General features: G+C 41.7%; 2 protein-coding genes across 9 annotated transcripts; both read left to right on the top strand.

Moving 5' to 3' along the window:
* The first annotated feature begins 3340 nt into the window (after positions 1-3340).
* LOC138391561 (keratin-associated protein 4-6) lies at positions 3341-4315 on the top strand. 8 transcript variants are annotated; one of them, XM_069481374.1, is made up of 3 exons: positions 3341-3538; positions 3692-3990; positions 4102-4315. In XM_069481374.1, exons 1-3 carry the CDS (start codon positions 3341-3343, stop codon positions 4259-4261), a joined length of 657 nt encoding a protein of 218 aa, XP_069337475.1. In that variant the 3' UTR covers positions 4262-4315. The 8 variants fall into 8 exon arrangements, with proteins under 8 accessions (XP_069337475.1, XP_069337477.1, XP_069337479.1 ...); XM_069481376.1 differs by having other exon boundaries at positions 3341-3606; positions 3682-3885; XM_069481378.1 differs by having other exon boundaries at positions 3341-3480; positions 3901-4315.
* An 8776-nt stretch (positions 4316-13091) lies between these two features.
* LOC138392377 (keratin, high-sulfur matrix protein, IIIA3-like) lies at positions 13092-13475 on the top strand. Its single transcript, XM_069483142.1, has one exon. The coding sequence runs from the start codon at positions 13092-13094 to the stop codon at positions 13473-13475; it is 384 nt and encodes a 127-aa protein (XP_069339243.1).
* The last annotated feature ends 203 nt before the right edge of the window (positions 13476-13678 follow it).

The following is a 13678-nucleotide window of genomic DNA, read 5'->3' as shown; positions in this document are numbered from 1 at the left end:
TCTATGTATTTTCTACTCAGTCGTGTGCAATGAGTCTTCTCCACACATGCAGGGGATCTCCCTTTATCCCGACTGGCAGAGCTGCAGTAGGGAGCTCATCCTGCCCTGTAGAGGGGCCGCCTTCAGGCCAGGCAGATGACGTAAATGAAGGAAGGAGAACTGGGGAAAGTGCAGAGGTATTGCTCGAGGCTGATTTTTGTGTGTGTGTGTCCAAGGTAATGCCCTCTTTTCAGGATAGAACTACAAAGACCCACATTTCTTTCTCCAACCAGGGCTGCCTTTAATGAATCATCCCATCTTCAGAACTCCCTGTAGGTTCAGCTGAGACCTCCACGGAGACTGCCTCCCAGTTTGATTCCTCCCAATGCCCAATCCTGCTTCCTTCTCGTCCCTTCCACAAGTGTTAAACTCTAGAGCATGCCTTGATAAACCTCCTGCACGCTGATCTCCATCTCAGTGTCTGCTTCCTGGGGATTCCAACTTGTCCCCAAAACCAATTTGAAATTCATGACAGCTAATTTTAAAGCTGAAACGATTGACTGAAATGTACTTTTAATCTTTTAGTGCATGACAGAAATTGGAGTAGTAACAATAGCAGAAAACACATTTAACATAATCTGCAGAGAAAATCGTGAAGTTTACATAAATCACATTTATTCTTTTTTAAGGACTTTTATATCATTCATACACAAATCCATGCCCTTCAAAACTTAAACAGTACAAAAGAATACGTGACCAATGGCGAGTTTCCCATCATTAATCTTTATCAATCTCATTCAAGACTGATTGTTACAAGTTGAGATACATCCTTATTAAATGCATATGTAATACATGTGTGTATTTTTTCACAAACCTGGCATTAGTTGTACATTTCTTGTTCTGACATTTATTCAAATATCATTTTATGTCCTTACTACTTTCCTCCATGCAGGCCTCGTATATTGCTTTGTAGATTTATTTACATTAATTTTATATTTATTGTTGAGAATTGTGAGCACACTTTTTTCCCATTACATTTATAGAGGATTACTACTAGTGTATAAGAAATCTATTGATTTCTATAAATTCATCTTTTATCTGACTTCACAGTTAATACTAATACTCAGTTGATTCTCTAGGGTTTTCTAAGCATACAATCATGGCAGCCAAATGCCTCCGGCCTGAGGCAGGTCCTCATGGTTGTTCCTCAGTTGCCCACAGTGCTAACCCATCATTAATGCAAACATGTTTGGGTTTTCTTCCTTTCCTGTGCTTCCTGGAATCACCCCAACCCACTCGAGTAACCTATTTGCACTCTATCTGGTCCTTGTCGCTGGGTCTGCACTGGGGAGAATTCAAGCTAAGACAATGGATGTTCCACAAATATTTCTGGATTATTGATATCAAACTGGCAACAGTAATTATTTCTAGCAATAAGAATAAAACTTAGAGGTCAGGAGGTAAAGAAGAACCAGGGTTACCGTTTGGTGTTCACCTTCTTCCTATCTTTTTTCTGTGTGAATATAGGTGTGTGTGTTAAGCACAGTATTCATGGTTATTTGTAAACAAGTCTAATTCTATAAATTGAATCTTAATTTCCACAACTTTCCACATATGTTATTTATCAGGTGACATGTTACATAAATAAAGGTAGTTTTCCTCAAATGGGACTATGATCCCTTTGTTTGGAATGCCTTCCCCTTTTTTCTCCAGAAGGCAAAAGACATATATTTTTATAGAACGACTACATGCCCCATGTCATCAAAAGCCTCCATTCACTCCACAAACATTTATCACCAGTGCCCTCTGTCCCCTGCTCTGTACTGAGTACCATGGTAACAAAAATAAATGTCATAGCCTGGCAGTGGTGGGGTATTTACATTGCACAGGGGGGAATGACAGAAGTAAATAACTATGACACAGTAGAATGTGACAAATTAGGAGCACAATGCAGGGAATAATTATACATAAATGGGGTCGTTTATCAGGGAAGATCATCAATGAGGAGGAAGCATTTTAACTGGGTTTTGACAGATGAGTAGGAGTTCACAGAACTGCCAAGAAAAAAGAAACATTCCAAGAAGACGAAACAGCGTTAGCAAGGCTTGCAAGTTATATTTTCCACCCATTTTCTTTGGCTACATTAAGACATACTAAGCTTACTTTCTCTTTAAACTTGGATAAGTTGGTTGTTTGTTCTAAGCTCTTCATGCTTCTTTTGAGTCTTCCACTAAAAGAGTGGTAAGAATACATACAACTTCATAGAGTTATATTAAGATACAAAACAAAATAAATATATTTAGCACAATGTCTAGTAAATAGTGAACACTTAACAAATGATACCATATATACTGAAGGCATATGGAATTTATCCACATACTATACACTTTGATTTTGGTTGTTTAATGAAAATAATTGTAATTCCTTTAATTTTTGCCAAACTCTGTTTCTTATACATTTGTCTTGTTCAAGTATCTATAGGAAAGAGAAGAGGGTTTATTTGTTCTACACCCAGAGTAGCCAACAGAATATCTTGGATATATATTAATTATCGAAGGCTTATCATTCTAAATCTTGTTTATATATAACAAATGCTTCTGTAAGTGAAATATCCATTGTGTGATTTTGGTGATCAAAAGATAAATCAAAACTTCCTACTCTTAATGCCTATCCTGGAAGATATACAGAAAAATGTGTTTTTGCTATTTAGAAACAATTAGACATTGATAAGTGCTTCAGCTCATGGAATGACATCTGGCACAGAGTGTAAAACCTCCTTGGGGTCTGACCACCACCCTGGCCATCCAAGATGCCCATATAGGATCACAGCCATTCCCACTAGAGATGGGACATCTTCCCCCAAATGAGCCTTTCCTTCTAATTCCTTTCCAATGTTTCACCTGACCAGACCATTCTTTGACAACAAAAGATACGTTAGCATTGTGAAAACCGTGTTCCATGAGTTGCAGGGAGCAAGGTACAGATAGGAGGAAATGTCACACTCAAAAACAATACGTCAGAGGGTCATGTGACCAGTGCTTTGTCAAAGACCACACATAGGCCAGAGACAGGTGCCTCCCACTAAGGAAGAAATGTTAAAGTGTGTCAATTGGAAACACAGCAGCACATCAGGAAAAGGAAATGTGCTGTTTTCTCTATTTTGGAGTATTTAACTAGAAACACACAATTATGTAATTAAATGATTAAGTTTTCCAGTGGGGTAAATAATAACAAGGAAATAATGACATGGTGACAACAGACCTTCAGCAGGGTATAAAAGGGGATATGGCCAAGAAGACTTCCAAACCCGAAGATCTTCACTCTCCTGGAAACCCATCCAGAACCTCCACCCTCTGACACCATGGTCAGCTCCTGTTGTGGCTCCGTCTGCTCTGACCAGAGCTGTGGCCAGGAGACCTGCTGCCAACCCAGCTGCTGCCAGACCACCTGCTGCAGGACCACCTGCTGCCGCCCCAGCTGCTGCGTGTCCAGCTGCTGCAGGCCACAGTGCTGCCAGTCTGTGTGCTGCCAGCCCACCTGCTGCCACCCCAGCTGCTGCATCTCCAGCTGCTGCCGCCCCAGCTGCTCTGTGTCCAGCTGCTGCAGGCCCCAGTGCTGCCAGTCTGTGTGCTGCCAGCCCACCTGCTGCCGCCCCAGCTGCTCTGTGTCCAGCTGCTGCCGCCCCAGCTGCTCTGTGTCCAGCTGCTGCAGGCCCCAGTGCTGCCAGTCTGTGTGCTGCCAGCCCACCTGCTGCCGCCCCAGCTGCTGCATCTCCAGCTGCTGCCGCCCCAGCTGCTCTGTGTCCAGCTGCTGCAGGCCCCAGTGCTGCCAGTCTGTGTGCTGCCAGCCCACCTGCTGCCGCCCTAGCTGCTCTGTGTCCAGCTGCTGCTGCCCCAGCTGCTCTGTGTCCAGCTGCTGCAGGCCACAGTGCTGCCAGTCTGTGTGCTGCCAGCCCACCTGCTGCCGCCCCAGCTGCTGCATCTCCAGCTGCTGCCGCCCCAGCTGCTCTGTGTCCAGCTGCTGCCGCCCCAGCTGCTCTGTGTCCAGCTGCTGCAGGCCCCAGTGCTGCCAGTCTGTGTGCTGCCAGCCCACCTGCTGCCGCCCCAGCTGCTATGTTTCCAGCTGTTGCCAGCCCCAGTGCTGCCAGCCCACCTGCTGCCGTCCCAGCTGCTGCCTGCGTCCAGTCTGTGGCCGAGTCTCCTGCCACACCACTTGCTATCGCCCAACCTGCGTCATCTCCACCTGCCCCCGCCCCCTGTGCTGCGCCTCCTCTTGCTGCTGAGCCCACTGCCCTAGGCCCACCTCTTCCTTCACATCTGTCCCCACAGACATAGACCCTTCTTTTGTGCCGACCATTAGGACACATGGAGTCTGGTTGACGTCACTCCATGGGATGGACTCATGTTTCCAATGAGCCCATCACCATCCCACTGGCTCTGTGAGAACATTCTGGTTCATTTTAAACTCCCTCTCTCGCTTTCTTTCCCTTCCAATGATGGCACCAAATGTAAATTAATCTGTAATCCACTAGCTAAGAAATTATTCCAATCCTCTAAATTTCTCATTCTCCTTATCACTTTGGGGCTCTAGATTATCCTTCCCAAAGAGGTGGACATTGTCTGCAGGGCTTGCATTGGCACGGATTTCACACCCTCACATCAGGGGTCCAGTTATATCTTATCTTTTCTCCCAGAGTGAATTTGTTAAGTTTTGTTACTTCTCTGCTATTTAATAAACTTTTTTGCACATAAAAATTTGTTTGCATGGTTCTCTATTGTTTTCACAATCATTCTACTCAGTAACTAGGCAATTATATTTTATACTAATACAGAAAAGAGCAATCCATGTTGAAATCACTTTGAAAATAAATGCTATATCAACTATATGTAATTTTAAGATATTAGAACAAAAGTATGTGTGTGTGTGTGTGTGTGTGTGCATGCATATGTATTTGTCTTAATATCCTAAACTATGGAGCAACAGACCTCTCATTCATTGCTGGTGGGAATATAAAATGGTATGATTTTGGAGAACATTTTGGCAGTTTCTTACACAACTAAACATACTCTTACCATATGATCCATCAGTTGCATTCCTTGGTATTCACCCAAATATGTTGAAAACTTAGGCCTACACAAAAACCTGCCCATAAATGTTTGTAGTAGCTTTATTTATAATTACTAAGATGTGGAAGCAATGAAGATGTCTTTCATTAGATTAATGAATAAACAAACTGTCATACATTTATGAAAGGGAATATTATTCAGCACCTAAAATGAATGAGCTATCAAGACACAAAAAGACATGGAGGAAACTTAAAAGCATATTGCTAAGTGAAAGAAGCCAATCTGAAAAGGTCTCATACTGTGTGATTCCAACTATATGTTATTATTCAAAAGTCAAAACCATGGAGACAGTAAAAAGAACAATCATTGCCAGGGAATCATATGGGAAGGAGAGAAAGAGGGAAGGGATGAGTAAATGGATCACAGGGGATTTTTAGGACAGTGAAACTATTCTGTATAATATTCTTATGGTGGATACATGTCATTATACATTTGTCAAATCCCCAGAGTGTACAATACAAAGAGTGAAACTTAATGTAAACAATGGACTTAAGTTAACAAATGTATCGAAATTGGAAAAAAAAATCCTAAACTAGGACAGATTTAATTCATGTCTTCGTTAAAACATCATACCCTTAACACATTATACCTCTTGATACCATTGGCCCTATTCTGGAAAAAGAGGGTAAAACCAAATTTCTAAAATAAAAAGCTTATGCCAATGAAACTAGAAAAATACCCTACAAAAATTTTATAAAAATGTTAATATACTCAGTTCATTTCATTCAATAAATAATATTTTGGAATTTATCATCACTAAGTGGGCTTTATTTACCATTTAGTTCTGTTGAGAAGAAATGCATACTGAATTGTATTTCACCAGGATGATATGTTATATTTCTGAGTGTGGTCTCTTAAGATTTTCCTGATAATTCAAATATCTCCACATTTAACATTCTAACATATATTACCACTGGAAAGCTGACATTTCAAAACTCATTTTCTCTTTTTAAGGACTTTTTAAATTGGAATCAGTTCATAGGCTTGAGTAGTTCTCAGCTGGGGTTAGATCTTAATTAGAATCTCCAGGACTGGTATCTGCATTTGATCTTTTTATTATTATTATTATTATTTTCCTAATTTCTTTTTTAATATCATTTCAAAATGTTACAGGAGTACAAATGTTTTGGTTACATGGATAGCTTATGTTATGCTTGAGTCAAGTTTGATCTTAAATGGCATGGCCCTCTGGTAGGCGCACCTGCCCTTGATCTTTTTACCTATATTGAGATTAGCCTATTAACAAGCTTTGAAATGGCCCTAAATTATTGAACCAATCAGGTTTAAGATTATTTTTTCAGATATCACTGATAAGCTGCACGTTTCTTCAGGTGACTTTAGAGAAATGTTACCCAGATTGTAATCATACAGTCATGAGGCTTTCTTGAAATAATAAAATACGCTCCTTATATAACTCATTTGGAATCTGCCTTTAACTGATTTAAACCAAGATGGAACACAATTGGATGAAATATAATTTACATTTGACACGGAACATTTAGGAGTATTATCACAACATCGTAAGTTCTGAAATTATGGCTGAATTTATAAACTACAATACTGGGGGGTTTACAGATCCAAAACTATTTCTGTTTATCAAATTGGGAAAATGAAAAGCTTGTATTTTATCTTAGCTTATCAATGACACCGGAGCAGTTCAGCATTATGGGTTCACACTTGAGGTCAGGCTTTGGAGTCAGGCTCTGAGATCCCCCTTCTACTGCGTTCCCGTCCCACCCCATCGGTCCATAAACCCAATGGGGAAGGAAAGTTCCCATGGGAAATGTAGAAATCAGTAATAAAATATTTTTAAATGAAAGTTTAATAAAATCAACTCTCTACACACAATAAAGATAGAGACCAAATAAAATAGAAAAAGGCTGGCAAAACTGACCTCATAGAGAAAGAGAGAGAAAGGCTAAAAGGCTGACAGACAAATAATATGTTTGGAAAGGGAGGTAACCTGTTACCAAAAGACTGGTGATTTTTAAAAACCAGCTAGAACATTACGTACAAGTTTATACCAATATGTTTGAAAATTATGACTAAATTTACTATTTCTAGAAAAATATAAATTAACAAAATTAATTCCAGAAGATATAAAAAATATAAATAAATCAATAACCCCTGAAGAAAGTAACCTTATGATCTAAAATCGACCCTCCACACTCATTGATATTAAAAAAACCAGACCCACATTGATTTAGAAGTAAGTTTACTAAACCTTAAAGGAAGTCCTCTCCCAGTCAAACTGGAAAAAAAGAATAGAGAAAAAGGAAAAGCTGCCCAATTCATTTTTATGTGGCTAGTATAGCCATAATATCAAAAGCAGACAAGAACAGTGTGATAAAGGGAAATTATAGGCATATATTTTTGATGATTTTAGATGCAAAAATTTAATAAATAGTAGTAAATGAAATTTAGCAATATGTAAAAGAAATAACTCATCCTATTTTCTAGGAAAACTAGAATTTTTCCTAGAAGTTAAGGAATGCTTCAAAGTGACAAAATCATTAAATGAATTTTATGATATTAGTACATGTAAGGAGAAAAACTATACGATCATATCAGTAGCTAGAGAAAAATAATTCAATATTATATAACGGCTGTATTTGTCAGGCTTCTCCAGAAAAATCAATAGGAGAGATAGATAGATAGATGGATAGACAGATAGGCAGGTTTATTGTAAGAAATTGGGTCACCTGATTATGGAGGCTGAGGAGTCCTGAGACCTGACCCCTCCCAATCTGTTGCGAATCTACTCCTTCGCAAGACTCTACCTACCCACACTGAAGAACTGAAGTGAGAATTCTACAAAGGAGATCAAAATCGACACAGTGAACAATGTCTACATTTCTCAAGTCCTGACATAGAACTTGAAATTGCAACAGCTTTGGATACTACCACAAATTATTTTCTACAATAATGTTCTATAACTATTGATAAAAATAGTCAAACAAAAAATTTAACTGAAAGTTAAAGCAGTATCACAGCCTCACACATTCTCAACTATTTAAATACTTTTCTATGCAACTTCCTAATCAGAGAAGCTGGACTGCAGGAGTTCATGTGAAGGGGACACCCAGGTCACCATCTCCACAAGGGCAATTGCTCCCATGTATAAATAAACTGAAAATGTAACAGACTGCTTCAGTTGCCTATTATTATGTTAAAAACCACCCCCAAAACTTAATAGCTGAAAACAATAAAAGTGTGCTATTTCTCACCGTTCTGTGCATTGGCTGGGCATTCTTCTGCTGATCTTGCTCACTCATGCGACTGCATCATCTCAAAGCTCCACTGGGGCTAAAAGGTCCCAAATGGTCTTCTTCACTGGTTTGCTAGTTGGGACTGGTTCTCAGCCAGGGTGCCTTGGTTCTTTTCCATGTGGCCTCTCATTTTCGAGCAGGCTTTACTAGGCTCTTTGTATGATGGTAGAATTGTTCCAAGAGGGCAAAGGTGATGCTTCAAGGCTTGAGGCTTCTGTTCCAGAACTCATATGGCATCACGAACACCACTTCTACCATGTTCCATTGATTACAGCAAGTCGTTGGGCCAAATCAGATGCAGGAGGTGGTGTCCCCATAATCCAAATACCTCCCATTAGTCCCCATCTCCCCAAATCTCCACATTGGGAATCAAGTTTCCAACATGTGAACTTGGGGGGATGCATACAAACTATAGCATTCCACCTTTGGTCTCCCAAATTCATATCCCTCTCAAATGCAAAATACAATCATTCCATCCTAATAGCCCCAAAGTCTTAAATTGTTCTGGCATCAACTCAAAAGTCAACAGTCTCACATAAATCAGATATGGGTGAGACTCAAGCCATGATTCATCCTGATCAAATTCTCCTCCAGCCGTGAGCCTGTGAAATTAAACAGTATATCTACTTCCAAAATGCAATAATGGAACAGGCATAGGATAGACATTTCCAGTCCAAAAGGGAGAAAAGAGGGATAACTGGTCCAAAGTGAGTCCAAAAGCCAACAGGGTGAACATTTAATCTTAAGACTCCAGAACAATCTTTGCCTCCTGGACACACGGGGGCAGGTGTTCGGCCCCCAAGGCCCTGGGCAGTTCCCGCCACCATGGCTTTGCTGGGCTCTGCCCATGTAGCAGCTACCACAGGTTGGAGTGTCATGCCTGCAGCTGCACATACCTCAGGCAGATGCTGCACACTGGTACAGTTCTGGGGTCTTGATAGTCTCGGTGGTCTCGGTGGCTGCTCCAACCCCACAGTATCACTGGGCATTGCCTTGGTAGGGCCTCCCTGCAGTGGCTCCACCCAATGACAGTTTTCTGCCTGGGTCTCCAGGCTGTTTGCAACACCCTTTCAAATCTAGGTGGAGGCCGCCAGGGCCCCAAAACTCCTGCATTCTGTGCATTCGTAGAGCCAGCACCACATGGACACTGCCAAAGCTTGCCACTTGCGTCCTCTGGAGTGGCGGCACAAACTGCACCTGGGCCCACTTGAGCTATAGCTGGGGCGATCAAGGGTCCCTGTGCTAGAATGTGGGGAGCAGAGACTCAAAGCAGTCCTGAGAAATGAGACTTTTCTGTTCTCAAGGCCCTAATATTCTGAGCCTGTGATGGGAGGGGCAGCCTCCAGGATCCCGATCCCCGAAATGCCTTCAGGGTCATTCTCCCACTGTCTTGAGTACAGCACCTGCCTTCCTTCTAGCCATTGTAACCCCTTCACCAAAGGGTCACTTGGCCACACCTTTGCATGCTTTTTCCTTCTTTTCATGGCCAGGCTAAGAATTTTCCAAATCATTATGTTCTGTTTTGCTTTTAATGATAAACTCTGTCTTTAAATCATTTATCTCCTCTTGCATTTTACTATATGCACTGAAACAAAGCCATTCAGCACCTTCAACATCTTCCTTAGAAATTTCCTCTACCAGATATCCTAGTCCATTGCTCTTAAATTCTGCCTTTCATAAAGCTCTTGGACATGGACACGATTCAGGCAAATTCTTTGCTACTTCATAGCAAGGATGACCTTTACTCCAGTTTCCAATACCTTGTTCCTCATTTCCACCCGAGACCTCCTCAGAATAGTCTTTACTGGTTGTATTTCTACCATCGTTCTGCTCACAACCACTTAAGCAATCTCTGTGAAGATTCAGACTTTTCCTACAGCTGTTCTCATCTGAGCCTTTACCAGAATTGCCCTCAATGCTCTGTTCACGTTATTACAGTCGGCCCCCCCACATCTGCAGATTCACTTTCCACAGTTTCCATTACCCACAGTCAACTGCAGTCTGTAAATATTAACTGGAAAATTCCAGAAATAAACAATTCACACATTTCAAATTGCATGCCATTCTGAGTAGTGATAAAATCTCATGCCACCCAGGACCAGAATCATCCCTTTGTCCAGTGTATCCAGGCTGTATACCAATCCACCCATTAATCACTTAATAGCTATCTTGGCTGTCAGATGGACAGTGGCGATACCAAAGCCCACTCTTAGTCAGCAAGACCCCAACTGACCTGCAGGTATGTGACCAAGAAATACATACTTTTTGTCGTATGCTTTGAGGGTTTGTCATTGCCTGTTATGCAGCAATAGCCGCCTAATTTAACCACAATAACAATGAGAAACTAGCTTGATATACCAATCAGTATGCAAAGGTGAGCACATAGTTTCCTACAAAGAAATTTAAAAATGCGGAGCACTCAAGTATTTATGACAGGGTTGGTTTTATTTTAAATACTAATAAATTTTCTGGAGGGGATAGGTTAATAAATCTTTAGCTTTATAGATAAAATTAAGCTCTAATGGGTAGCACGAAGCCTATTTATATTAAATTGAAGGAGAATCTCACTGGTTTCTGTAGGCATATTTGTTAAACCACAGGCTTACGAGTTAGACATACATGGATTTGAATTCAGACTCTCTTATTTAAGAGCTGTGTGAGCTTGGGCACATCGTTAACCTTTAACCTTCGGATTTCTCATCTATAAAGTGGGTATAATACCTACTTCAATTGATCATTATGATTAATCAGATAAGTTATGTAAAGTGCCTGTTAGCTACAGTCTCTGGAATATACCAAGTACTCAATAAATGATAATTTTGTAAGTTGGTCGTAAATACAAAGGTTATTTGTAAACAAATCAGAAAATATTATTTTTTACGGAATATATATTTTATTTATTTATTTTTTATTTCGGCATCTTACAGGGGTACAAATATTTAGAAAATATTATTCTTTTACCAAATCATAATATGATTTTGCCTAGAATATTGCAAGTAACACTAGCCAATTATCTCAGAAAATTACTTAGTCTGTACAGTAAAAAATAAACTAATATTATAAAGGAAGCAAGAGGGAATCTTGGGCATGAGGAAAGAGAGAGAATGAGTTTGATAAGATTCACATCTACGATATCTTCTATGGTATCTCTGAAGAAAAACAGGACTAATTCCCTCATGACAACAACAAAAAACCTGCCCCTGGCAGCTTGAGAGGGGTAATACCAGGATAAATGATCCCTAAAAAGCATCTGAGTAGTATTTTGCAAGCTTTATGTCCTCTGTTTTCATTTAGTGATCATAGAAAGTAAGTAGGGGTCGGTTGGACAGGATTCTTTTTCTTTTTTTTTCAGATCCAAAGGAAAAGTGTAGATCTACTTCAAAAGGAGGAGGTACATTTATGGAACTCATCATAAAGGGTAATTTATAGGTGAAGGTACAAATAAATAACAGCAAAGGAATTAGACAAGGGCGTATCTCACAGTTCCACAATGTGTTACCAAGGGAAAGCAGACTACACCTTGACACTGACCTCAAAGAAACAAGCAGGTCAATAAGAAGTTAACTTCTATCGATCCTCAGAGAGAAACCACGGAGCTGGAACACAGGCCCCGCATGGAAGTCCTGAGACCCTTTCATTGAGGTAAAACATTATCCTAATTCTCTTCCAATATCACTTCTAATGATGCTGCTGAAATGAGAAAAGGACCTTGCTACTTACTTTCATACATCTTCTCTCCCCCATCCATAGGCCACAGTTTACTGAGCCCAGTAAGCATAAAACCCACAGTAGAAGCCACTTAGGGATGAATGAGGAGACTTGGACCTCAGACCTCCTACTGTGACCTCATCGTGTGACCTTGGTAAACCCTCACCACCTCAGCTGTAAAATGAGGGCATGGACCTATATACTCTACAATCCCTTCCCAGATTCTACACATGCTATGACTAATCCCAAATAAATTACAAAGATAAAAACTGCAATGGATCCTTGAAGAGGGTTTTACAATTCAGGTAGAAGTTGAGTGTGGGTGGGAAGGATGAGGAGGGCATTCCAGGTGAACAGAGACATCAAAATAAGGGCAGCAAAGCCCAGGTCCTACTCAGGGGAGAGTGACCAGACCAGTGTGACAGGGATACAGGGCTCCGTGTGGTCCCTCCTTACACCAACACCCACACACCTGCCTTCAATGAGTCACGGACAGAGATACCTGGGAAGCAGATGACTGCTGGTCTGCGCTAGAATGATGCTATTAACCTGCTGCTGTCATGTCCATGAGTATTAATGAGGCAAGTCACTGTTTGGGTGATAATTGTGTCTTTGAAGACAAGAAATAAAATGCTAACTTTAGAGTGATGAGATACTAATTTAGAAAACACATTCTTTTCTCTCCTGTGGGTTAGGAATAGTTCAAAGGCAAATTCATGAGAATTGAATCCAAGGTCTAAATTTGGTATGAACGAACGATGAAAGAAAATGAAGGAATATTTGTGGTGTACACGCATGGACATGTATGAGGTGAAGGGTGACCAAAAATGCCATTAGTCAATGCTGAATTCTCACTTAATTGGCCAGAAGATTAACAAGGAAATGATCTTGTGTCCTGAGGGTCATCACACCTGGCCAGGGTATATAAAGGGCCCAGAGCAGGAGGAGGACATCACACCTGAGCACACCCAGGTCCTCTCAACACCCCAGCCCAGCCCCACACACCACCATGACCGGCTCCTGCTGTGGCCCCAGCTTCTCCTCCCTGAGCTGCGGAGGAGGCTGCTTCCAGTCCTGGCGCGACCCCTGCTGCTGCCGCCCAGTGTCCTGCCAGACCACCGTGTGCCGCCCAGTGACCTTCGTGCCCCGCTGCACGCGCCCCATCTGTGAGCCCTGCCGCCGCCCCGTGTGCTGTGACCCCTGCGGCCTGCAGGAGGGCTGCTGCCGGCCCATCGCCTGCTGCCCCACGTCATGCACGGCCGTGGTCTGCCGCCCCTGCTGCTGGGCCACCAGCAGCTGCCAGCCTGTCCTTGTGCAGTCTCCCTGCTGCCGGCCCCCCTGCTGCCAGCCGGCCCCCTGCCGCACCACCTGCAGGACCTCCCCCTGCTGCTGAGACCCCCACTGTCCCCACAGAGCAACACACCAGAGCCTAAACACTTATTTGATGTTTTAGTCAAGTTCAAAGAAGGGTAGATTTTCCTTTTCACAAGGTGACAATAGTTACTTTTATATCTCACCATCTGGATGCAGTCTGATACAAGTGGCTGTCCATCATCGCCCTCAGCCAAGTCAGCAGAAGTCATCACATATAGTAAA

This window comes from Eulemur rufifrons, chromosome 9, assembly GCF_041146395.1.
Source record: "Eulemur rufifrons isolate Redbay chromosome 9, OSU_ERuf_1, whole genome shotgun sequence".
Lineage (NCBI taxonomy): Eukaryota > Metazoa > Chordata > Mammalia > Primates > Lemuridae > Eulemur > Eulemur rufifrons.
The sequence above is the reverse complement of the archived record's forward strand: the minus strand, read 5'-3'. Positions and strand labels throughout refer to the sequence as shown.

What these genes read in the sequence shown, in the direction of transcription:
- LOC138392377 (XM_069483142.1), top strand. Translation starts at nt 13,092, where the DNA reads ATGACCGGCTCCTGCTGTGGCCCCAGCTTCTCCTCCCTGAGCTGCGGA.
- LOC138391561 (XM_069481370.1), top strand. Translation starts at nt 3,341, where the DNA reads ATGGTCAGCTCCTGTTGTGGCTCCGTCTGCTCTGACCAGAGCTGTGGC. An exon ending in TCCAGCTGCTGCAGGCCACA is followed by an intron (nt 3,487 to 3,531) that starts GTGCTGCCAGTC and finishes CTGCCACCCCAG; the next exon opens with CTGCTGCATCTCCAGCTGCT.